A 27,149-nucleotide genomic window follows, 5' to 3' on the forward strand; every position below is an offset into this window, starting at 1 on the left:
AAGGTACGGGGACACACCATCCAGCACTGGGCCACCACATTAGGATGACTAAGAGGTTATGCTTGAAACGCGTCAGCATTTCAGTCCTGTTTTATGACATGTCACTTTTTACTTTTGGAATGCTTTTTTAACTATGTATTATGTAAACATTAAGTTTTCATTTTTCTTCCTGGGAGCCGGATTTTTTCTCCTTCATTTGTCTGCTATAAATACCAGCAGTTCTAATAGGTATTATCTGTGTCTATTACCTGTATTTTCTCAGTACACAGCGCCCCCTGCTGTCAGCCAGCAGCATCCCGGGAATGCGGAGGGGGCGTGGTCTGTGAGCTCCGCCCCTTCTCGTATAACACCTCTAGTGGTTCCGGTAACACGGGGATAGACATGGCAGCGGTGACCAGATTGCTCTCCGGCTCCCGCTGCCTCCTGGCCCGGTCCTGGAGCGGTATATCCGCGGTGCGGCGGCCGCTGAGAGCGGCGGGAGGAGGGTTCCCGGGGGCGGCGCGTCTCTTCAGGTAATGTCCCGGTGACCCCCTCCATGTCCTGCCTGTATACAGCACTGACAGCGAGGAGCCCTGTGGACTACAACTCCCGGCGTGCTTTTCACAACATCACAGTTCAGAGCAAATGACGTCTGCTGAAAGGCATTGTGGGAGTTGTAGTTCTGGACGAGCTGCAGTCACCTTGCAAGTGTTTGCAGAACTTTTTTTATGCTCTCCTGGTGCAGGAGACGGGGTCACGTGGTGTGTCTCTTTAATTACTTTTGTTGTTCTGTCTTTTATGTTCTGTCACGTGATCGTCCATGTGCAGTGATGTCCAGCACCAGTGATCCTGGGCATCTGGGTGTATAGCTGTCATGGGAGGGGGGTATACAGGAGCAGGTAACCATAGACCAGAACATTCAGGGGCCACAGTCACTAGTTTACAGCTATGTCCAGTGGGGGCACTCAAGCTGGTCTCCAGTTGTTGCAAAACTACTACTCCCAGCATGCTGCATAGCCTTTGTCTATACTATGTGCCTATAGGCCAGTGTTTTCCAACCAGGGTGCCTCCAGCTGTTGCAAAACTACAACTCCCAGCATGCCCGGACAGCCGAAGGCTGTCCGTGCATGCTGGGAGTTGTAGTTTTGCAACAGTTGGAGGCACCCTGGTTGGAAAACACTGGCCTATAGATTAGTGATCCCCAACCTGTGGCTCTCCAGCTGTTGCAAAACTTCAACTCCCAGCATGCTGCATAGCCTTTGTCTATACTATATGCCTATAAGCCAGTGTTTCCCAACCAGGGTGCCTCCAGCTGTTGCAAAACTACAACTCTCAGCATGCTGCGTAGCCTTTGTCTATACTATGTGACTATAGGCCAGTGTTTCCCAACCAGGGTGCCTCCAGCTGTTGCAAAACTACAACTCCCAGCATGCCCGGACAGCCGAAGGCTGTCCGGGCATGCTGGGAGTTGTAGTTTTGCAACAGTTGGAGGCACCCTGGTTGGAAAACACTGGCCTATAGATTAGTGTTCCCCATCATGTGGCTCTCCAGCTGTTGCACAACTACAACTCCCAGCATTCCTGGACAGATTTTAGCTATGCTATGTGCATATAGGCTTGAGCTCCCCCAAACCTATAGTTATCTGGCGGTTGCAAAACTACAACTCCCATCATGCCCTGGTAGGATTCAGCTATACTGTGTGTGTCTATAGACTAGTGTTCTTCAGCTGTTGCTAAATTAAAACTCCCATCAAAGCCTCAGCTACAGTCAGGTCCATAAATATTGGGACAGCGACACAATTCTAACATTTTTGGCTCTATGCACCACCACAATGGATTTGAAATGAAACGAACAAGATGTGCTGTAACTGCAGACTGTCAGCTTTAATCTGAGGGTATTTACATCCAAATCAGGTGAACGGTGTAGGAATTACAACAGTTTGCATATGTGCCTCCCACTTATTAAGGGACCAAAAGTAATGGGACAGAATAATTATCATAAATCAAACTTCCACTTTTTAATACTTGGTTGCAAAGTATTTACAGCCTGAAGTCTGGAACGCATAGACATCAGCAGACGTTGCTGGTTTCATCCCTGGTGATGCTCTGCCGCCTCTACGGCAACTGTCTTCAGTTCCTGCTTGTTCCTGGGGCATTTTCCCTTAAGTTTTGTCTTCAGCAAGTGAAATGCTCGATCGGATTCAGGTCAGGTGACTGACTTGGCCATTGCATAACATTCCACTTATTTCCCTTAACCGGTTGCCGTCTAAGGACGAGCCGGCTGTATGGCTCCCAACTCGAGCCCGCGTCATACTTGCCAGCCCCCAGCTGATTCCTGTAGCTGGGGGCCGGCGTTAAAGGGGTATTCCAGGAAAAAACTTATATATATATTGGCTCCAGAAAGTTAAACAGATTTGTAAATTACTTCTATTAAAAAATCTTAATCCTTCCAACAATTATCAGCTGCTGAAGTTGAGTTGTTCTCTTCTGTCTGGCAACAGTGCTCTCTGCTGACATCTCTGCTTGTCTCGGGAACTGCACAGAGTAGAAGAGGTTTGCTATGAGGATTTGCTTCTACTCTGGGCTGTTCCCGAAACACGTGTCATCAGAGAACACTTAGACAGAAAAGAACAACTCAACTTCAGCAGCTCCTAAGTACTGAAAGGATTGATTTTTTTTTTAATAGAAGTAATTTACAAATCTGTTTAACTTTCTGGAGCAAGCTGATATATATATATATATATATGTGTGTGTATGTATTTTTTTCCTGGAATACCCCTTTAAAACCCCTTAAGGACGCAGTGTTTTTCCGTTTTTGCACTTTCGTTTTTCCTCCTTACCTTTTTAAAAATCATGACTCTTTCAATTTTCCACCTAAAAATCCATATTATGGCTTATTTTTTGCGTTGTCAATTCTACTTTGTAATGACATTAGTCATTTTACCCAAAAATTCACGGCGAAACTGGAAAAAAAATAATTGTGCGACAAAATCAAAGAAAAAATGCCAATTTGTAACTTTTGGGGGCTTCCGTTTCTACGCAGTGCATATTTCAGTAAAAATGACACCTTATTATTCTGTAGGTCCATACGGTTAAAATGATCCCCTACTTATATAGGTTTGATTTTGTCGCACTTCTGGAAAAAATCATAACTACATGCAGGAAAATGTATATGTTTAACCCCTTAAGGACAATGGACGTACTCCTACGCCCCCGTTTCCGAGTCCTTAAGGACCGAGGACGTAGGAGTACGTCCTGTCCATTCCCGGCCCCCCGCCGCTAGCCGGAGGGGAGCCGGTGCCCAATGCCTGCTGAAATCGTTCAGCAGGCATCGCGGCATATCGCGATCTGCGGCGATCCCGGGTCAATCGGGTCTCCGGTGACCCGGAATTACTAGCTGTTCGGGGCTGCCAAACTCGGTGTTTCACAACCAGTGTGCCTCCAGCTGTTGCAAAACTACAACTCCCAGCATGCACTGATAGACCATACATGCTGGGAGTTGTAGTTTTGCAACAGCTGGATGTCCCCCCCCCCCCCCCCCCCCCCCAATGTGAATGTACAGGGTACACTCACATGGGCGGAGGATTACAGTAAGTATCCGGCTGCAAGTTTGAGCTGCGGCAAATTTTCTGCTGCAGCTCAAACTGCCAGCGAGAAACTACTGTGAACCCCCACCCGTGCGACTGTACCCTAAAAACACTACACTACACTAACAAAACATAAAATAAAAAGTAAAAAACACTACATATACACATACCCCTACACAGCCCCCCCCCCCCCCCCCCCCCCAAATAAAAATGAAAAACGTCTGGTACGCCACCGTTTCCAAAACGGAGCCTCCAGCTGTTGCAAAACTACAACTTCCAGCATGCACTTATAGACCCTACATGCTGGGAGTTGTAGTTTTGCAACAGCAGGATGTTCCCCCCCCCCCCCCAATGTGAACGTACAGGGTACACTCACATGGGCGGAGGATTACAGTAAGTATCCGGCTGCAAGTTTGAGCTGCGGCAAATTTTCTGCCGCTGCTCAAACTGCCAGCGAAAAACTACTGTGAACCCCCCCGCCCGTGCGACTGTACCCTAAAAACACTGCCACAAAATAAAATAAAAAGTAAAAAAACACTACATATACACATACCCCTACACAGCCCCCCTCCCCTCCCCAATAAAAATGAAAAACGTCTGGTACGCCACTGTTTCCAAAACGGAGCCTCCAGCTGTTTCAAAACAACTACTCCCAGTATTACCAGACAGCCACTGACTGTCTAGGCATGCTGGGAGTTTTACAACAGCTGGAGGCACCCTGTTTGGGAATCACTGGCGTAGACTACCCCTATGTCCACCCCTATGCAAGTCCCTAATTTAGGCCTCAAATGCTCATGGCGCTCTCACTTTGGAGCCCTGTCGTATTTCAAGACAACAGTTTAGGGCCACATATGGGGTATCGCCGTACTCGGGAGAAACTGTGTTACAAATTTTGGGGGGTATTTTCTGCTATTACCCTTTTTAAAAATCTAAAAATTTTGGGAAACCAACATTTTAGGTAAAATTTTTTTTTTTTTTTTTTTTACATATGCAAAAGTTGTGAATCACCTGTGGGGTATTAAGGTTCACATTACCCCTTGTTAAGTTCCCCGAGGGGTCTAGTTTCCAAAATGGTATACGCCATGTGTTTTTTTTTTTTTGCTGTCCTGGCACCATAGGGGCTTCCTAAATGCGGCATGCCCCCAGAGCAAAATTTGCTTTCAAAAAGCCAAATGTGACTCCTCCTCTTCTGAGACCTGTAGTGCGCCAGCAGAGCACTTCTCACCCCCATATGGGGTGTTTTCTGAATCGGGAGAAATTGGGCTTCAAATTTTGGGGGGTATTTTCTGCTATTACCCTTTTAAAAAATGTAAAAATTTTAGGTAAAAAAAAAAAAGTTTTTTTTTTACATATGCAAAAGTCGTGAAACACCTGTAGGGTATTAAGGTTCACATTACCCCTTGTTACGTTCTACGAGGGGTCTAGTTTCCAAAATGGTATGCCATGTGGTTTTTTTTTTTTTTGCTGTCCTGGCACCATAGGGGCTTCCTAAAGGTGACATGCCCCCCAAAAACCATTTGTCGCTCCTTCCCTTCTGAGCCCTCTACTGCGCCCGCCGAACACTTTACATAGACATATGAGGTATGTGCTTACTCGAGAGAAATTGGGTTTCAAATAAAAGTAAAAATTTTCTCCTTTTTACCCCTTGCAAAAATTCAAAAATTGGATCTACAAGAACATGCGAGTGTAAAAAATGAAGATTGTGAATTTTCTCCTTCACTTTTCTGCTATTCCTGTGAAACATCTAAAGGGTTAATACACTTATTGAATGTCATTTTGAATACTTTCGGGGGTGCAGTTTTTATAATGGGGTCATTTATGGGGTATTTCTAATATGAAGACCCTTCAAATCCACTTCAAACCTGAACTGGTCCATGAAAAATAGCGAGTTTGAAAATTTTGTGAAAAATTTCCAAATTGCTGCTGAACTTTGAAGCCCTCTGGTGTCTTCCAAAAGTAAAAACTCATAAATTTTATGATGCAAACATAAAGTAGACATATTTCATATGTGAACCCAAATTTTTTTTATTTTGAATATCCATTTTCCTTACAAGCAGAGAGCTTCAAAGTTAGAAAAATGCAAAATTTTCATTTTTTTTCATCAAATTTGGGGATTTTTCACCAAGAAAGGATGCAAGTTACCATAAAATTTTACCACTAAGTTAAAGTAGAATATGTCACGAAAAAACAATCTCAGAATCAGAATAACTAAAAGCATTCCAGAGTTATTAATGTTTAAAGTGACAGTGGTCAGAATTGCAAATAACGCTCTGGTCCTTAAGGTGTAAAATGGCCTGGTCCTTAAGGGGTTAAAAATGTCCTCTTTTGACCCCTATAACTTTTTTATTTTTCCACTTACAGGGCGGAATGAGGACTCATTTTTTGCGCCGTGATCTGAAGTTTTTTCAGTATAATTTTTGTTTTGATCAGACTTTTTGATCACTTTTTATTCATTTTTTTTTAATTGTATAAAAAGTGACCAAAAATACGCTCTTTTGGACTTTGGAATTTTTTTACGTGTACGCCATGTGGGTTAATTAATGATATATTTTTATAGTTCGGACATTTACTCACGCGGCGATACCACATATGTTTATTTTTATTTACACTGTTTTATTTTATGGGAAAAGGGGGGTGATTCAAACTTTTTTATTAGGGAAGGGGTTAAATGACCTTTATTGACACTTTCTTTTTTCCTTTTTTTTTGCAGTGTTATAGGTCCCATAGGGACCTATAACACTGCACACACTGATCTCTCATGCTGATCACCGGCGTGTATTAACACGCTTGTGATCAGTTTTATCGGCGCTTGACTGCTCCTGCCTGGATCTCAGGCACGGAGCAGTCATTTGTCGATTGGACACAGAGGAGGCAGGTAAGGGCCCTCCCGGTGTCCTGTAAGCTGTTCGGGACGCCGTGATTTCACCGCGGCGCTCCCGAACAGCCCGACTGAGCAGCCGGGTTACTTTCACATTCATTTCAGACGCGGCGGTCAGCTTTGATCGCCGCGTCTGAAGGGTTAATACAGGGCATCACCGGGATTGGCGATGTCCTGTATTAGCCACGGGTCCCGGCTATTGATAGCCGCCGGGACCGACCCGATATGACATGGGGACACCGCGTGACCCCGCGGCATATCGCAGGAGCCGGCGGAGGACGTACATATACGTCCGTCGTCGTTAAGAGGTTAATAGTTGACATGCGGTGACTACTGCGGCTGGCTATTATCCCTTTAGATCGCCGCTGTCAAATTTGACATTTAAACCATCCCTGGTGGTCCAGTGGGATGGATTGCCTCACCGCAGCACGATCCACTGCTGAGGTAGCCGGAGGGCTTACCTCTCGTCCTATGCTGGCTGCTGCTCTGTGAATGATAAAGCCTGGCAGGACAAGGCTTTATCAATCGAGCACAGAGCACACAGATAAAAAAAAAAAAAAAAACACCCATTAACCCCTTCCTTATTAAAAGTTTAAATCACCCCCCTTTTCCCAAATTCCATCTAAAAATATGTAACGTAATAAAAATAAACATGTGGTATCACCGCGTGCGTAAATGTCCGAACTGTAAAAATATATTAATTAAACTGCATGATCATTGACGTATGCAGCAAAAAAAAATTCCAAAGTCCAAAATAGCGTATTTTTGGTCACTTTTATGTCATGAAAAAAATGAATAAAAAGCGATCAAAAAGTCCGATCAATACAAAAAATGTACTGCTAAAAACTTCAGATCATGCCGCAAAAAATTAGCCCTCATACCGGCCCGTACATGGAAAAATAAGTTATAGGGGTCAGAAGATGACAATTTTAAACGTATTCATTTTCGTGCATGTAGTTATGATTTTTTCCAGAAGTACAACAAAATCAAACCTATATAAGTAGGGGATCATTTAAATCATATGGACCTACAGAATAAAGATAAGGTGTCATTTTCACAGAAAAATGTACTATGTAGAAACGGAAGCCCCCAAAATTATTATTTTTTTGGTTTTGCTGTAGATTTGAGTAAAATGACGGTCATTACAAAGTAGAATTGGTGGTGCGAAAAATAAGCCATAATATGGATGTTTAGGTGCAAAATTTAAAGGGTTATTATTTGGAAAATGTAAGGAGGAAAAAACACAAAAGTGCAAAAACGCTCGGTCCTTAAAGATGATGTCCGGTGCTCACTTTTCTTATTGTATCCGTTCCGGGTTCCGGGCTGCAAAATAAAAGAAAACAAACTTTCTCTTACCTGCCTACGCTCCCCCGGCGCTCCGGTACAGGTGTTCGGTCCCCGGGCTGTATTCTTCTTACTTCCTGTTAGCCCGGCACGTCACACGGAACTTCAGCCTATCACTGGCTGCAGCGGTGTCCCGCCTCGGCTGGTGATAGGATGAAGTTCCATGTGACGTGCCGAGCACCGGGGTAGTGTAGGCAGGCAAAAGAAAGCTTGTTTTATTTTTATTTTTTTGCAGCCCGGAATGGATACAATAAGAAAAGCGAGCACCGGACATGTCCTTTAAGGGGTTAAAAAAAACCTCTTTGGTTGCTTTTGCAGTTTTCTTTGGGTCATTGTCTGTCTGCACTGAGAAGCGCCGTCCAATGAGTTCTGAGACATTTTGCTGAATATGTGAAGATAATATTCCCCCGAAACACTTCAGAATTCATCCCGCTGCTTTTATCAGCAGTCACATCATCAATAAATACAAGAGAACCAGTTCCATTGGCACCATACATGCCCACTATGCCATGACACTACCACCACCATGTTCACTGATGAGGTGTACGCTTAGGATCATGTTCCTTTCCTTCTCCATACTCTTCTCTTCCCATCAGTCTGGTACAAGTTGATCTTGGTCTCATCTGTCCATAGGATGTTGTTCCAGAACGGTGAAGGCTTTTTTAGATGTTTGACAAACTCTAATCTGGCCTTCCTGTTTTTGAGGCTCCCCAATGGTTTCCATCTTGTGGTGAACCTTCTGTATTCATTTTGGTGACGTCTTCTCTTGATTGTTGACTTTGACACCCATACACCTACCTCCTGGAGAGTGTTCTTCATCTGGACAACTGTTGTGAAGGGGATTATCTTCACCAGGGAAAGAATTCTTCGTTCATCCACCACAGTTCTTTTCCTTGGTCTTCCGTATCTTTTTGTGTTGCTGAGATCACCGATGCATTCCTTCTTTTTAAGAATCTTCCTAACAGTTGTTTTGGCCATCTCTCTGATGTTTTTTTTTTTTTTTTTTTTTCAACCTAATGATGGCTTACTTCACTGATAGTGACAGCTCTTTGGATCTCATCTTGACAGTTGACAGCAACAGATTCCAAATGCAAATAGTACACTTGAAATGAACTCTGGACCTCTTATCTGCTCATTGTAATTGGGTGAAAAAGGGAATAACACACACCTGGCCATAGAACAGCTGAGAAGCCAATTGTCCCATTACTGTTGGTCCCTTAACAAATGGGAGGCACATATGCAAACTGTGGTAATTCCTACACCGTTCAACTGATTTGGATTTAAATACCCTCAAATTAAATCTGACAGTCTGCAGTTAAAGGGGTACTCCTCTGGAAAATATTTTTTTTTAATCAACTGGTGCCAGAAAGTTAAACAGATTTGTAAATTACTTCTATTTAAAAATCGTAATCCTTCCAGTACTTATCAGCTTCTGTATGTTGCACAGGAAGTTCTTTTTCTTTTTGAATTTCCTTTGTCTGACCATAGTGCTCTCTGCTGACACCTATGTCCATTTTAAGAACTGTCCAGCGGTCTGACTCCTCCCGCGATCTTCTGTACGGGGCCGCGGCAGCCTGCGGGAAGGGGGCGTGTTGACCACCGCACGAAGCGGCAACTGACACGCCCCCTCAATACAACTCTATGGCAGTCGGAGATTGACAAAGGCAGCGCTCCTGCTCTGCAATAAAGTTCTATTGAGGGGCGTGTCAGCCGTCGCTTGGTGCGGTGGTCAACACGCCCCCTTTTCCGTGGGCTCCAGGGCCCTGTACAGGAGATCGCGGGGGGCCCCAGCGGTTGGACCCCCCCGCAATCTGAAACTTATACCCTATCCTTAGGATATGGGATACGTTTTTCAGGACTGGACTACTCCTTTAATTGTCGATTAATCAATTAGTGGCTTTAGCCCTACATACCTGTCCCCGTCTGTCATCCATTCTTTTGCTCTGTACTTTCGTTCTGGCGGTAGGGCGGAACTTCCTTACGTCACCGCTGCTGTTTCCCTGCTGACCTCAGGAAGCTTCGCCCATTCTCTAAGTCTGCTGTTGTGCCTCCCGCTATTCTCCCCTCCTTTCCTGACGTCTGCTGCCTGCCGGGTCGCAGCAGCAGTTTGTAAGGGGCCTATGTAGGGCTGAAGCAACTAATCGATTAATCAATAAAAAAATATTCATTAGTTGCAGCCCTAATACTATTACTACTTCCCTTATACACTGCTCAAAAAAAATTAAGGGAACACTAAGATAACACATCCTAGATCTGAATGAATTAACTAATCGTGGGAAATATTTTCGTCTTTACAGAGTTGAATGTGCTGACACCAAAATCCCACAAAAATTATCAATGGAAATCAAATTAATCAACCCATGGAGGTCTGGATATGGAGTCACAATCAAAATCAAAATGGAAAACCACATTACAGGCTGATCCAACTTTGATGTAATGTCCTTAAAACAAGTCAAAATGAAGCTCAGTAGTGTGTGTGGCCTCCACGTGCCCATATGACCTCCCTACAACGCCTGGGCATGCTCCTGATGAGGTGGTGGATGGTCTCCTGAGGGATGTCCTCCCAGACCTAGACTAAAGCATCCGCCAACTCCTGGACAGTCTGTGGTGCAACGTGGCATTGGTGGATGGAGCGAGACATGATGTCCCAGATGTGCTCAATTGGATTCAGGTCTGGGGAAAGGGTGGGCCAGTCCATAGCATCAATGCCTTCCTCTTGCAGGAAATGCTGACACACTCCAGCCACATGAGGTCTAGCATTGTTTTGCATTAGGAGAAACCCAGGGCCAACTGCACCAGCATATGGTCTCACAAGAGATCTTAGGATCTCATCTCGGTACCTAATGGCAGTCAGGCTACCTCTGGCAAGCACATGGAGAGCTGTGCGGCCCACAAAGAAATGCCACCCCACACCATTACCGGCCCACCGCCAAACCAGTCACGCTGGAGGATGTTGCAGGCAGCAGAATGTTCTTTCACGTCTGTCACGTGCTTAGTGTGAACCTGCTTTCAACTGTGAAGAGCACGGGGTGCCAGTGGTGAATTTGCCAATCTTGGCGTTCTCTGGCAAATGCCAAACGTCCTGCATGGTGTTGGGCTGTAAGCACAACCCCCACCGTTGGACGTCGGGCCCTCATACCACCCTCATGGAGTCTGTTTCTGACCGTTTGAGGGGACACATGCACATTTGTGGCCTTCTGGAGGTCATTTTGCAGGGCTCAGGCAGTGCTCCTCCTACTCCTCCGTGCACAAAGGTGGAGGTAGCGGTCCTGCTGCTTGGTTGTTGCCCTCCTACGGACTCCTTCATGTCTCCTGATGTACTGGCCTGTCACCTGGTAGCGCCTCCATGCTCTGGACTCTACGCTGACAGACACAGCAAACCTTCTTGCCTTAGCTCGCATTGATGTGCCATCCTGGATGAGCTGCACTACCTGAGCCACTTGGGTGGGTTGTAGACTCTGTCTCATGCTACCACTAGAGTGAAAGCACAGCCAGCATTCAATAGTGACCAAGACATCAGCCAGGAAGCATAGGAACTGAAAAGTGGTCTGTGGTCACCACCTGCAGAACCACTCCTTTATTGGGGGTGTCTTGCTAATTGCCTATAATTTCCACCTGTTGTCTGTTCCACTTGCACAACAGCATGTGAAATTGATTGTCAATCAGTGTTGCTTCCTGAGTGGACAGTGTGATTTCGCAGAAGTATAAAGCCCGCAGGGCTGTATTTGTATTGCCTCCTGCACTTCCGGGTGGGGCTTACTGGGAACAGTTGTGGGGGCGGGTGTATATAACTTCCGACCCCCCCCCCCCTCCTACAGGGGGGAGTACGTGATGCTTGCGGAAGTGGAAGGTGTTGTTGTATGGCAGTTTTATCGTGATAATCTCCGGCCACTCTTCCGGCCCCAATGTGCCGCCACCCGCTCACTCCAACAGGTCCCGGACGCTAGGGTCTAAGTCAGGTGGCGCGGTCTCGGCATCTTGTGCAGTCCTACTCCTGCCTCATGGCAAGATGCATGCCGGCTTATCACCTATGGGTAATGTATTACTATGGGTTCCGTGTGGCGGCATACGACCTCTCTAGGTAAGGAGAGGTTGTTGCTGCTCTGCAGTGATGTAATGGTACAAGAGCTCGCTCCTGGGCTCTTGTGTGGCTTTCACGGGGGCGAGGAGGCATTGGACCTCGGCATGTTTCCATCCACGTTTCCACTGGTAGGTCACCGCAGCTGCAGGCTTGCCCTGCTTCCCTGGGCTCGCATAGTTCAGCGAGTCCGGGAATAATAGTTCCCGAGCTCAGTGTTTGGGAGTATAAGCTTTCCTTTTCGGCTGTGTCAGCCTCTGTGCACAGGAGAGATAGTGCTGTCTGCGGGTATACAATGCGGCCGGGCCATATGTGATAAGGTCTACTGTACAGACCTCTCGTGTCAGGCTGCTTACTGTTGTTTAATTCAGGTGGCATAGTGCACAACGTACATGTGGGGGCAGCCCCCTCTAATTGGGTATCCCATTGTCATATAAGGTGTAAATGTTACATTTAGGGTCTCGTCATTAAATTGTGTATGAATATGGTGCAATGTTTGAGTTGTTCAATGTGAATACGGTATCCTTGCATTACTATACAGTGATCACCCCTGCTCAGCAACAACATTGACCTGCCCACCTCTCATAGATACATCAAGGTATTCGCAAGCGCTGCAGCCACCGAGAGTTATGTCCATGAACTTGGTGCTGCACTTTCACTCATACTGGTCATGCACGCACCGCATCATATTGTATATCAGTTTCAATTTATCGGTTACACGCTTTTTCTTTTCTTTTTTTTTACTTATTATTTGCTCAATCATGGTTTCCATACGATTCATACGCTTGGCTTATAATGGGCATACACTCATTACTGGTACAAGGTGCATAGGAGTAGAGCATCTTCATGGTTCGACAACTCCATGAGTTTCTTATCGTCCGTACGCTCATGGTTAATTTCATACGCTTATGGGACACTGCTCGTACGCTCATATTAGGTATACAGTTTCATGTGCTAATATAATTTATACGGTACATACGCTCACTGACGATACATTCACAGCAGTTATACTGTGCAAACTCGTTAATGATGTTCACCTCCTGGGTATTCTCTCACTTGCTAGTGTTTCACGGTCCACAACTTGGCATTCATGCTGGTCATTTGTTGTTGGCATATACGTGGTCTTACGTTCTTTCTATACCATGGTACGTTCTTGGCAGCCACACGTCTCATACTTTATTACTGGTTTATACGCTCAAAGTGTAATACTGTTCATATTCTAATGGTATTTCATACTGGTTACGGCAGTATACTGCCTGTGGTCAATTATATGGTTCATACACTCATGGCAGTTATAGTGGTCACACACTCTTTTTTTTTTTCCACGCTCATGGTTCTTAAAGTGTTCACACGCCCACGGCACTCATACATACATTCAGGTTTCATACGGTTCTCACACAGTGTCATGCTGTTTCGTGGGGTGGTGGCCACGTGCTCATAGCATGTACATAGCATTATATTGCTCATAGTATCATACCGCTATACGCTTATAGCATTTCTACCACACATACGTGTGTTGTATCATACCACAGACATGCTCACGTCATGTATATTGCACATACAATGGTAGCAATACACTACACAGACACTCGTAGCATTCATTCTGTACATACGATGGTAGTAATTATGCTGACACGTTGTAGTACTTATCCTGCATACTTGTAGCATTCATTCTGTTATGTTTTCTGCACTAACATCCATAGCATTTACGGCACGTGGGGAATGGTATTTATTCTGCAGGTTCATCCTTAGCCTCTACACTACACACATGCTCCCATAGCTTTTACTGTACATAGGTTCATAGCATTTATACTGTGTATTTGTGCATAGTATTTAAACGGAAGTTTCACTCGGGTTGTCGGATGTTGCCCTATTGCCTGTCTCCTCTTCAGGTAAGGGGTCAATGTCAGTTGCTACTGACTCGTTTCAGAGCAATTGCATTGTTGTTTATTGTCATGACCTGACACATTTTCATCTCAGATTCAACCTCCTCTGCCGTATTTCACGACTAAATTATCAGTTAGTTACAGTACAAATATTCAACTATCCAGCACAGGAGCACGTTCAAAGGGTGGCCATCATTTAGTGGCACTAATCTGCTGTTCAATTCCCGGTCACCTGACTCGTTCCTTCAGGATTAGGAGTTGAATCGCGGTTGTTACTGACTCATATTCAGAGCAACCAATTTCCACTTGGTTATGTAGGTAGTCCGGTTACGCTCATAGCTTTATTTTGTCCTACCGCATATGGGTAATTCCATCCTCACAATCTATACTACACATATGCTCCCGTAGCTTTACTGTACGCATGCTCATAGTTTCATACTGCATATTCGTGCATAGTCTTTATAGGGAAAGCTTTATACAGCTTTGTTAGGATGTTGCCCTATTTGCCTGACTCCTCTTCAGGTTAAGGGGTTAATGTCGGTTGCTATTGACAAATTTTCAGAGCAATTACAGCGGGTTTTTATTGACCTGACCTGACACGTTCTCAGGTCAGATACGACCTCCTCCGTGGTATTCACAACCACGTTATCAGTTACTTATAGTACATATTCAACTATCCAGCACAGGTGCACGTTCAAAGGATGGTCGTCATTTTAGTTGCATTATTTTGGCTGTTCAATACTTGGTCACCTGACTCGGTACTTCAGAATCAGGGTTTGAATTGCGTTTGTTATTGATTTTCCAGAGCAACCAATTTCACGTGGTTAGGTAGGTAGTCTGCTTACTCTTGTAATTTATTCTGTCGATATGCTGGTAGCATAATGCTGTCTCACGTTTCGTTACATTCATGCTATACATAAACTGTGTTCTCCTAATTGCTGCTACTTTTTATTGTTCATAGGCGCTTGCAGTCATGCTGTAAATACGATCGTAGCTTCATACTGTTATTCGTTATTATATTTAAATCGGTTCATACTAACATTGCGTCATACAGTATATATGCTCAACAGTGTTGTGCTGTTATATTGCTTAGAGCAGTTATATTGGTCATATGTGCATGGCGTTCATGCCGTACATACGCTCATACTTTTATTTTGTTTGTCTGCTGATTAGCATTTATGTTGGCATACCTTCATCTCATTTCATATCATACATACGCTCCTGGTTTTACTGGCAGGCGTTGTTAAGCAGTGACGATGGTTGCACTCGTTCATAGCGATTACTTCATATAAACCACTGTCAGGTACGTGCACACACTTGTAGCATCACGGCGGTTCTTATGGAGCATCTCATTATATATAGGTGTAGCTTCTATACTATTCACATGGGGTTAGACCATAAATTCATAACGTTCTTCGCGTTCTCACGGTACTTATGATCCCAGCTTGTCTGATACATGCACCAGTACATAGCGTCAATGCATACGACCATGGTTCGTATGTGGGTAGGTTTATTATGTGCATATGTCCCAAGTGTTGAATAGCAGTTGCATCTCTTGCTGGGGGGGATCACGTCTGCTGGGGGGGATGCACCACATAGATTATTGTTACGGACGTGTCGTCAGAGAAATAACATCTCGAGTAGCCGTTTGCGTATATTGTTAGCAGGTTATTCTATACATACGGGTAGAATGTTTCATACTGTGCATACAGTAGACGTAGGTTTCATTTGATTAGGATATTGACACAATTTGGTCATTGTTGTTACTGACACGCCTTCAGAGCAACACGCTAGCTTCATATAGGTTGGTTGTCAGGAATACTTATGTTAATCGGTTGCCGGACTCCTCTTTAGGTTAAGGGGTTGATGTCGATTACTACTGACTCTGTTCAGAGCAATTTGTCGTCGTTATATGGTGATGACCTGACACGATTCAGGTCGGACACAACCCCATTGTGGTATCTTCTGGATTACGCTATCACTTATAGTAGACGTACTCAACTATCCGGCATAGTTGCACGTTGACGTTGTTATTAAATATATTGTCATACTTTTATTTTCCTAGGCGTTTATGCCATACTTATAATTGTCAGATCATAAATTCAGAACGTTTACATTCTCACGGTACTTACGCTCCCAGCTTGCGTTTGATACATGCACCAGTACACAGCATTTGATGCATACGACCGTAGTTAAGAATGAAGAAAGTCCAGCTCACTTCCCGTATCGTGCTATGCACGGACCGATGCCCGGCTAGGCGCCCCGGATACTGGAAAATGAAGTCCAGCACTGCAGTGGAGGCAGCTTTATAAAGTGAGAAGCACACAGTAAAAACACACTAGTCAGACATGTTTCAAGCGCGAACGCTCTTCCTCGGTGGTCACCGAGGAAGAGCGTTCGCACTTGAAACATGTCTGACTAGTGTGTTTTTACTTTGTGCTTCTCACTTTATAAAGCTGCCTCCACTGCAGTGCTGGACTTCTCCTTCATTTTCCAGTAGGGATCGACCGATTATCGGTATGGCCGATATTATCGGCCGATAATCACGATTTTGGGCATTATCGGTATCTGCAATTACCCAACAAGTTCCGGAGTATCCCTGGTGGTGATTAGCACATATTTTCCTCAGCCTTAGCAGAGAAAAGTCTGTTTCATAACAAGTTGTGCAACTTTCATAGATGGATTTGGTATCAATCTGCACAATGCAGAGTGGAATGCCACCAACAGTTTGTAACTGAAGTTAAAGATTATTAAAACTCTTACTCTCCTTTTACCTTACTTTTCCTTTATCTTATTTACACTACTAGCTGAGTGCCCGGTTTTTCCTTCCTAATCCTTGTTGGAGAGGAAAATAGACAAAGGAGGAAGCTTTTGACCTCCTATCCCGACCTGTAATATGTGTACCAGTTATTGAAATATCTCCAGCCGTACGGAAGTTATGCAGTAACATATTTCCCATAGACTTGTATGGGACTTTAAACAAAAACCCTGACCCAGGCAAATGGGGACCTGATGCTGGAACATACACACAATACTGTATTTATCAGCATATAACACGCTCTTTTAAAACGCCTGCCTGCGTGTTATACGCCGATAAATCTTCTGGTCACTGATTTAAAGCGGCCGCAGCAGCGGCTGCTTATTAAATGTTAGCAACACGGCCGAGGCCACTTTAAATCAGTGACCAGCAGCGGCTCCTCCCCACTCTGCTTTTAATTTTTCTTACCCCCTCCCCCCTTCCTCATCAATCCCCCTTTTCCCTGCTTTTCATAGTTTTTTATTTTATTTATTTTTTTCCCTTACCTGGCTGTGCTTTGGCAGGTCAGCCGGGGGGGGGGGGTGGGTCTTGCGGACTGTGTGGTCAGTGAAGCAGATGAGTGACCTCCTCTCCCGGCTTCTCTGCGCGGCATCAGAAACATCACTTTTCATTTCCTGTAGTCGCCGCACTCCGAGCTCTGACTAGCGGCGATTGCAGGAAATGAAAAGTGGCTTCCCTGATGCCGTGCAGAGGAGCCGGGAGAGGGCGTCACTTATCTGCTTCACTGACCGCAGCCTGCAAGACACCTGAAGCGCAGCCAGGTAAGGAAAAAAAAAAAAAAACGAATGAAAAGCAGGCAAAAGGGGGAATGATGAGGGAGAGGAAGAATAGCATAGGAGGAACAGGGTGGGGGGATGATGAGACGGGAAAATGATGAGGGGTGAATGATGGGGGACATGATGAGACAGGGTGGGTGATGAGACAGGGGGAAATGATGGTGGGGGGAGGCACTAAATGCTTAAAAGGGTACTCCAATGGAAAACTTTTTTTTTTTTCTCTTATTTTATTCCTTCTTATTTCTGGCCAGAAAGTTAAACAGATTTGTAAATTACTTCTATTAAAAAATCTTAATCCTTCTAGTACTTATTAGCTGCTGAACACTACAGAGGAAATTCTTTTATTTTTGAAAAACAGTGCTCTCTGCAGACATCTCTGTCCATTTTACGAACTGTCCAGAGCAGCATATGTTTGCTATGGGGATTTTCTTCAACTCTGGACAGTTCGTAAAATGGACAGAGATGTCAGCAGAGAGCTCTGTGTTCCAAAAAGAAAATAATTTCCTCTGTATTATTCAGCAGCTAATAAGTACTAGAAGAGTTAAGATTTTTTAATAGAAGTAATTTACAAATCTGTTTAACTTTCTGCAAAAGAAGAATGTCCAGCGCACACACGTATAAAACTGAGCTGCTTTATTGCATGGTTGCCATGGGAAACATCGGACACTCAGGTAATGTGACGCGTTTCGGCCAGCAAGGCCTTAGTATGACTAAGGCCTTGCTGGCCGAAACGCGTCACGTTACCTGAGTGTCCGATGTTTCCCATGGCAACCATGCAATAAAGCAGCTCAGTTTTATACGTGTGTGCGCTGGACATTCTTCTTTTGCATTTCTCTGGATCCAGTCCTGGTCCTGTCCGTGCGCTGAAGCCTGGGGTAGAGCTGGTTCGACTTGTTTGTACCTTGTTTAACTTTCTGGCACCAATTGATTTAAAAAAAATTTTTCCACCGGAGTACCCCTTCAATGTCTGTATTGCTAGTGGTGGTCTATGACAGGGGGAGACACACACTCACACATACACAGACACACACTCACACATACATACATACATACACACACATACATACATACATACACATACTCACACATACATACATACATACACACACTCACACATACATACACACACTCACACATACATACACACACTCACATACATACACACACATACATACACACATACATACACACACTCTCACACATACATACACTCACACATACATACACTCTCACACACTCACACATACATACACTCACACATACATACACTCACACACTCACACATACATACACTCACACATACATACACTCTCACACACTCACACATACATACACTCTCACACACTCACACATACATACACTCTCACACACTCACACATACATACACTCTCACACACTCACACATACATACACTCTCACACACTCACACATACATACACTCTCACACACTCACACATACATACACTCACTCACACACTCACACATACATACACTCACACACACACACACTCACACATACATACACTCACACACACACACACTCACACATACATACACTCACACACACACACACACTCACACATACATACACTCACACACACACACACACTCACACATACATACACTCACACACACACACACTCACACATACATACACTCACACACACACTCACACATACATACACTCACACACACTCACACATACATACACTCACACACACACTCACACATACATACACTCACACACACTCATACTCACACATACACATACTCACACATACACATACTCACATACATACACTCACACACACACTCACACATACACATACATACACTCACACACACACTCACACATACATACACTCACACATACACATACTCACATACACACACTCACACACACACTCACACACACACACACTCACACACACACACACACTCACACACACACACACACTCACACACACATACACTCACACACACATACACTCACACACACATACACTCACACACACATACACTCACACACACATACACTCACACACACATACACTCACACACACATACACTCACACACACATACACTCACACATACACTCACACATATACATACACACATATATAGCAAATAACAAGAAAGAGAAAAACGGAGTCACTTATAAAATATATATCATTTTATTAATTCCGTGGAATATAAGTACATAAAAATTGTATATATATTAGTTAAAAAATATTATTTTTCAAGGAGGAATGAGGCTAAAAGGCGGTGTCACCGGCTCTGCAATGAAGGCTGGGTATGGTGTAAATATTACTGGATCCACCACAATTTGTACACAAATTTGCAAAAACAGGATGTTTTAACAACATGTAGGAAACATGTATATGAATCTCACAGTGAGAGCGAAAAAATTATTATATATATATAACATGCAAAATAAAGTGCAGTGTGCATGTAAACAAGCATAACATTGTGGGGATACAAATCAGTATAGCGATATACCAGAGTACAGCAGCAATCAGCAGAGACCGGGACAGCACCACTCCAACGTACGTTTCGGTACGCAACCTTCGTCTGGGAGTCAATATATATATATACACACATATATACACACACACACACACACAGAGGTCAGGATTTATTATCCACCATAAGGTGATTTTAGTACCTACCTGGCAGACAGTAATGGACATGCTTAGGAAGGATCTGCGCTTGTGTTGGGATTAAATGTTGTGAGATTACCATAATACTGTGGCTAGCTTTTTATGAACTGGTGTTTCCTGTTGGAATTAGTTCTCTTAAACTACAAATCCCATGATTCCTTGTTTGTAAGTATGAGGTCACTTTTCTCCCTCCCACACATCAGCCACCCCACCCATTAAAACACAACTGTGCTGCCTTCAATGCAATAGACCAGTGTTTTCTGACCAGCTGTTGCACATTCTTGCAGAATGATCTCCCACCCAGCGGTTGCTTCACCCATTGAAGCAAAGACAGGGTGTCGGCCTAAAGCAGTGTTTTTGTTTACCAGGGTGCCTCCAGCCGTGTCAAAACTACAACTCCCAGCGGCATGCTGGGAGTTGTAGTTTTGCAACAATAGGTTTTCCTTGGCTGTTTTTACACAGCATAATTTCCCTGTTGTAATCTAGTAGTAAAAACCCATAAGTCAATGGGACTTGGAATTTTGGCAAATTAAAGCGGAAATAAGTGTAGATTCCGTATTGTTTATTTTCCAAGGAGCATCTTCAAAGGAATTTATCTATGAAAGTTTTCTGGTTGAACGCTTTAGTGTGAACATACCCTAAATCTGTATTCTATGCAGTGCTCACTGTGTTTTAATTCCTCCCTTCAGCTCAGAAGACAAAATTAAAGTGACGTTTATAAACCGGGATGGAGACGCCATTGTAGCGGAGGGGAAGGTTGGAGAATCCCTCTTGGATCTTGTTGTAGAAAAAAATTTAGACATAGATGGGTTTGGTAAGTACAAAGAAGACCTGACATGACAGCATGTACATGTCAGAGGACCCCTTTATTATAAACTGTATCATGCTAGTCCTCAGATGCTATTATGTACACTCCTGCAATACTGTGCTGCTGTGCACATATATGAATTTACCATATAAATATAACCTACAATAGACTCTTCTGGCTGCCAGGGGTTAACAAGCAACTTGTATTTGTTCTAAGTAAGTCTTTGGGCTTCAGAGCTGGGTCCATATCTTGGCACCTATATTTTTGTCCCTTTTTTGTGTGTTTTTTTTCTTTATTTATAGTAGTAGATATTTTGCCACATGCAAAGATTGAAATGCACAGAAAATATGCATATAATATTAATTCTGCGGGTTTGAGAATCAACTGGCAGATTTATTATTTTAAAAATTCTATGAATTTAATATTAATTTTATTTCTTAATTATTATTTTTTATGTAATATCATTTTTTTAAATTATTTCTTATTAACATTAGTAGTAGTAGTTAGTATTTTAATTAGTATTAGTTTTTATTTATTTTAAACATTAATAATTATCATAATGATATTTTAAATAATGATACTATTTGAATATTTTAATTATTTTTATTTATAATGTAATTTTTTTTTCTACTATTTCCACAAAGCCTTTTCTGTACCTTTTTATTAGAATCTGATTCACATATTTGAACAGAATCTAACATACTTTATTTCTCATGGTGTTTTCTCATATCATAACGTGGTGGCATATTGCTAGAGTACGCCATCACTATGATCGATGAGGGCCTGACCTCTGGGCCCACCACCCGTTGTTACAAAAAGTGGGTGCATTGCCGGTATAGTGCTGCATACTCTTTTAGTGCAGGTAGAAATGGGGAAGTGAACACAGAGCAAGACCAGTACGGTCTCCTTCATGATCACAATTGTTGGGGGTCAAAGGGAGTGCGCCAAAACTGATCCTAAAGTCCTATGCCATCACTTTCCTATGGGAAACCAAAGCAATACTGGATCCCGCCGTCTTTCTGTCTCCATCCAGGAGCCTGTGAGGGGACGTTGGCCTGTTCTACTTGTCATCTCATCTTTGAGGATCATATATTTCAACAACTGGAGGCGGTAACAGACGAGGAGATGGATATGCTGGATCTCGCCTATGGACTCACTGACACGTAACCTCACTTGGTTTATTACATAGTTTCTAATTTTTAAGGTCTAGTCACATGTTGTAGATTTGTGGGAAAAAAAAATTCTATTCTATTTGTGTGACTGGGGCTGTATCTGTAACTTGTGTATGGATTTTGTAAGTCCCATTAGGATGAATGGAACAGTCACAAAAATCTGCAGGTACTCTGCCATGTGTGACTGCACCCTTCAATGAACACTCAACCTAGAAATGAACAATGTAGTAAACAGGAGTTACACTCCCACCCCCCCCCCCCCCCCCCCATGCACTTCTCTCACTACTTGTTCATGTGTTCAGTCTGATTCCAAAAACTTTTGAGATGTCCCTAGAACAGCATTTACCAACCAGGATGCCTCCACCTGTTGCAAAACTACAACTCTAAGCATGCCCGGACATGCTGGGAGTTGTAGTTTTGCAACAGCCAGAGCACCCTGGTTGAGAAACATTGGTTTAGCTGGTGTTTGTATGACTTATCCAGCTAAAGTCTGTATGTCTCAGTATATACTGTTGTCTGGTCCCCTGATGAACTCCAATATCATTATAATGGGGAGAAGCATGTTGGGACATTTCTTTGATTGTAATGGCGGGGTGGGCGGGAATCGAGTTAAGAATGTTTGCCATTAAATGGGCACTGTCATCAACTTTTTTTTTGATATGTTGTACAACATATCTCTAATATATTTTCATTATTTTTTTTTTATTAAAATGTTTTAAATTACGTTTGAAAACCGCCCACTAGGGGTCTCCCTCCTAGTGAGTGGCCGGCTGGCGTGACGTCACGCCTGAATTCGGACCGATGCCTGCCGGGCAATCGGTCCGAATTCATTCAGCCTGCGCTCGCTTCCTGCCTGTCAGACAGGCGGGAGCGAGCGCATTGGCTCCCTGGGCTCACACGCCAGCCACTCCTCCCGCACTTGTCACCGCTGCTGGACTCTGCAGTATGTATGTTTAGGGGAGAGCGGGGATTGTGGTTTTAAACGGGGGTTGGGGGAGTGCATGGTTCGGAGTTTTAACCCCGGGGGGGGGGGGGGGGGGGGGTAGCGCGGCCCTAATTTATTGACCTATTGTTTTCAACACAGGGTGCCTCCAGCAGTTTCACAACTACAACTCCCAGCATGCCAAGACAGCCAATAGATGTCAGGGCAAGCTGGGAGTTGTAGTGGTGAAACAGCTGGAGGCACCCTGTATAGCTGAACTAAGGGCGGAAGTGTCGGCCCCAGCAGGCATCAGTGACACCTCTGTGCTCTGAATGACTCCTCTGACGCTCATGTAAAAATCTCCTTCAAGTTGTATTGTATTGTTACTTTTTTTATTTATCTTGTATCATCATATGCCAAAAGAGAGAGAGAGAGAGCACAATTGCACAAATAATGTATCAAAAATTACTTTATTGAACATATACAAAATATATAATGAATATAAATGGCAACACCCTTCCCACCCCCTTAGGAGACACATACACAGAAGGAAGGAGAAATAGGAAATCAAAGGAGTTGACCATAATCTACCCACAGGTAAAAAAAATAAAATAAAATTATGTATGAGTGAGTTGGTTTAAAACCGCTGCTCGGTACCCCCCACAATCCTGCATTCTGCACCCACCTCTTTGAGCTGCACGCCACGCTGCCAGCTCACAAGCTACCGGGTGCCGACCACGGGGCCAGAGTATCGTGGCATCACGACTCCGCCCCCATGTGAAGTCACCCCCCCCGCTCCCGCTATGCAAGTCTATGGGAGGGGGCGTGACGGCCTTAAGGATGCAACCAATTTTATTTTTGCATTTTTGTTTTTTCGTCCTTCTAAAAAAATTATAACTTTTATATTTTTATCCACAGATGAGTATGAGGGCTTGTTTTTTGTGCGACCAATTGTCCTTTGTAATGAAATCACTCATTTTACCATAAAATGTATGGCGCAACCAAAAAGGTACTATTTGTGTGGGGAAATTGAAACGAAAACTGAAATTTAGCTAATTTTGGAAGGTTTTGTTTTAACACGGTGTACAATTTTCGGTAAAAATGATTTGTTTTCTTTATTCTGTGGGTCGATACGATTAAAATGATACCCATGATAACATACTTTTTTCTATTTTTGTACCGCTTTAAAAAAATCTCAAACTTTTTAACCCAATTAGTACATTTAAAATCCCTCTATTTTGACGACCTATAACTTTTTAATTTTTCCATATAAGCAGCGGTATAATGGCTCCTTTTTTATTTTTGACTTTTGATAAATTGTTTAGTAATATACCGGTAATGAGACAAAAGCACATTTTTTTTTTTTTTAACGTTTAAGCAGTTCACCGTACAGGATCATTAACATTATATTTTGATAGCTCGTACATTTACGCACACGGTGATACCAAATATGTGTTTTTATTTATTTAATTATTATTATTATTTTTTGCTATTACTGTTCAGTGGTATGCATAGGGCATAGCACTGATCAGTGTTATCGGCGATATTCAGCTCTGGTCTGAGATTGAGCAGACCAGAGCAAGAGATGGACGGAGAGACTGAGGCAGCTGAGGGGACCTCTGTCCGCCATTATGGATGATCGGATCCCTGCGGCCGTTCTGCGGGCGGTCCGATCATCCATTTTTTCTGACCTCACTGCCGCAGATGCCGTGATCTGTATTGATCACTGCATCTGAGGGGTTAATGGCGGACATAAGCGTGATTGCTCATGTCCACCATTACTGGGGGGTCCCCGGTTGCTGAAAGCAGCCGGGACCTGTCGTGCATGACGCGAGCACTACCCCGATGCTCGCGGTCTTGTACAGGACGTTAATGTACGTGCCACCACAACAGGATGTACATTTTACGGCCTGCGTCGTTAAGGGGTTAAAGAACCCCCAAAGAAGTAAGCTAACAAATTTCTTCCATGTGAGATTCCTTTCCAAAGGGTGTGTGTAGCCCAACACACGTTTCGCTCCTACTGAGCTTCGTCAGGAGGTGTGGGTAGCTTATGGTCTACTCCTTTTTGATTTCCTATTCCTCCTTCCTCAGGTGTACGTGGTTCTTGTGGAGATGGGAAGGGTGGTGCCACTTTTTATGTATTTTTATATATATATTGAATAAAGTATTACTATTTTTGATACATTATTTGTGCTTTTTCTCTTTGGTGTATATTTTATTTTGGCACACCACTTTTTGTTCATGGGTATTTACAGATTGCCTTAAACTTGTTTTGGTGATATATCTTTTGTTATCCCTGCAGGTCAAGACTGGGCTGCCAAATCTGCCTCCGGCCGTTCATGAATGGCATGACTGTGAAGGTCCCTGAGGCTGTGGCCGACGTGCGACAAGCAATGGACATGGGAAAGAGTTCTTGAAATAAGCCAAATGTGATTCTGATGCAACTTAACTTTTGACTTTTTTTTTTTTTTTTATATATCATAGTTCTTAATCTCGTTTAACCCCTTAATGACTGAGCATTTTTCCGTTTTTGTATTTAAATTTTTTCCTCCTTACCTTTTAAAAATCATAGCCCTTTCAATTTTGCACCTTTTTCACCGCGGTCGGTCCCGAACAGCACCACTGAGCTAACTGGCAATGTTTACTTTAGTTTTAGACGCGGCGATCAAGTTTAATCGCCGCGTCTAAAAGGTTAATGCCGGACATCAGCCCAATCGGCGATGTCTGGCATTAGCTGTGGGTCCTAGTTGCTTATAGCAACCGGGACCCACCTGGTATGATGCGCACGTTAATGAATGTCCATTTGAGGCAAGGGATTAATAAGGTATTTTATTCTGTAGGACACCAGTTAGCAAAATGTAGTTTTAAAATTTGCCTTAAAGGGGTACTCCACTGCCCCAGCATTCGGAACATTTAGTTGCGGGGGTTGTGACGTCACAACATGTCAAGCCACGCCCCTCAATGTAAGTCTATGGGAGGGAGCGTGGCGGCAGCCACGCCCCCTCCGATAGACTTGCATTGAGGGGTGTGATGTGATGTCACGAGGGCGTGGCGTACTTTGCCCCTAGACATGTTATCTGTCTGGATCCCCACGATCTCCAGGTCAGCGATTCGGCATTCATAAAAGCAGAAGCCTGGGGCTTCAGTCACGCCCCCTCCCATAGACATGAATGGAGGGGGCGTGGTGTGGCATCACTAACATAGAAGCCCTAGGCTTCCGTGAAGTGCCGGCCCAGCAGCCGGACCCCCGTGATCATACCTGTTATGCCCTTTGTATAGGGCATAACACGTCTAGGGGCAGAGTACCCTTTAAAGTGTTTTTTTTATTTTATTTTTTTTCCTACCCTGCACATACAGGTTTTTTGTTCTTTTTGTGAGTCCAGGCCAAAAATTGTCGTCATATCTCCTGATTTGCTCTGCACATGTGGATAACCTATATCTGTGCTAACGTTACAACCTATATAGATAGCAATGTTAGTGCTGCATATGGGGTGTGTAAGATACCTCAACAGTGCTCCGTTACCTATAGATGGGCAGGCCTGAGAACAGAACCGCAGCGTGTCTGATTGTACTCCCCATGGGATAGACTTCATGTATGCCCAGTATTGAAGAGATGCATTAACAGGAACATTAAAGGGATTGTATGAGATTACACTAAAGGGACTATTACAACATTTCCCAATCAGTGCTCCTCCAGCTGTTGCAAAACGACAACTCCCAGCATGCCCGGACAGCCTTTGGCTGTCCGGGCTTGCTGGGAGTTGCAGTTTTTCAACAGCTGGAGACAGTCTTTGAAAAACACTGCTTTAAACCATACCCCCCCCCCCCCCCCCACACCTATTCCAACCAAACAGGAATTGATACTGGAAGTTGTTTTTCGACAGCTGGAGGCACACTGGTTGGGAAACACCGGTCTGTTGTAAAGCTATTGAATGCGACTGTTGGTTATTGCGGCCAAGCCGTATTCCTTTTTAAAGGAATTACAGATACAACATATGGTCCTAAGTGGCGCTGTTTCTAGGAGGGAAAAAAATAAAGTGGAGGTTGAATCTCTATTTAAAAAATAAATAAAACTTTAGTTAAAGGGGTTATCCAGGAATCAAAAAACAGACCTATTTCTTTCAAAGACCGCTCCCTGTCTGTCTCCAGGTTGGGTGTGGTTTTACAACTTGGCTCCATTCACTTCAATGGAACGGAGCTGCAGAACCACACCCAACTTGGAGACAGACAGGGAGTGGTCT

The 27,149-nt window shown here is 43.7% G+C and overlaps 1 protein-coding gene across 1 annotated transcript; it reads left to right on the top strand.

Annotated features, from left to right (window-relative positions):
- Nucleotides 1-285: 285 nt before the first annotated feature.
- FDX1 (ferredoxin 1) lies at nt 286-27,025 on the top strand. Its single transcript, XM_056561684.1, has 4 exons — nt 286-512; nt 20,696-20,820; nt 21,848-21,977; nt 25,211-27,025. The coding sequence occupies exons 1-4, from the start codon at nt 382-384 to the stop codon at nt 25,323-25,325; spliced, it is 501 nt and encodes a 166-aa protein (XP_056417659.1). The 5' UTR covers nt 286-381; the 3' UTR covers nt 25,326-27,025.
- Nucleotides 27,026-27,149: the final 124 nt, after the last annotated feature.

The sequence above is a fragment of the Hyla sarda genome, chromosome 2 (genome assembly GCF_029499605.1).
Source record: "Hyla sarda isolate aHylSar1 chromosome 2, aHylSar1.hap1, whole genome shotgun sequence".
NCBI lineage: Eukaryota > Metazoa > Chordata > Amphibia > Anura > Hylidae > Hyla > Hyla sarda.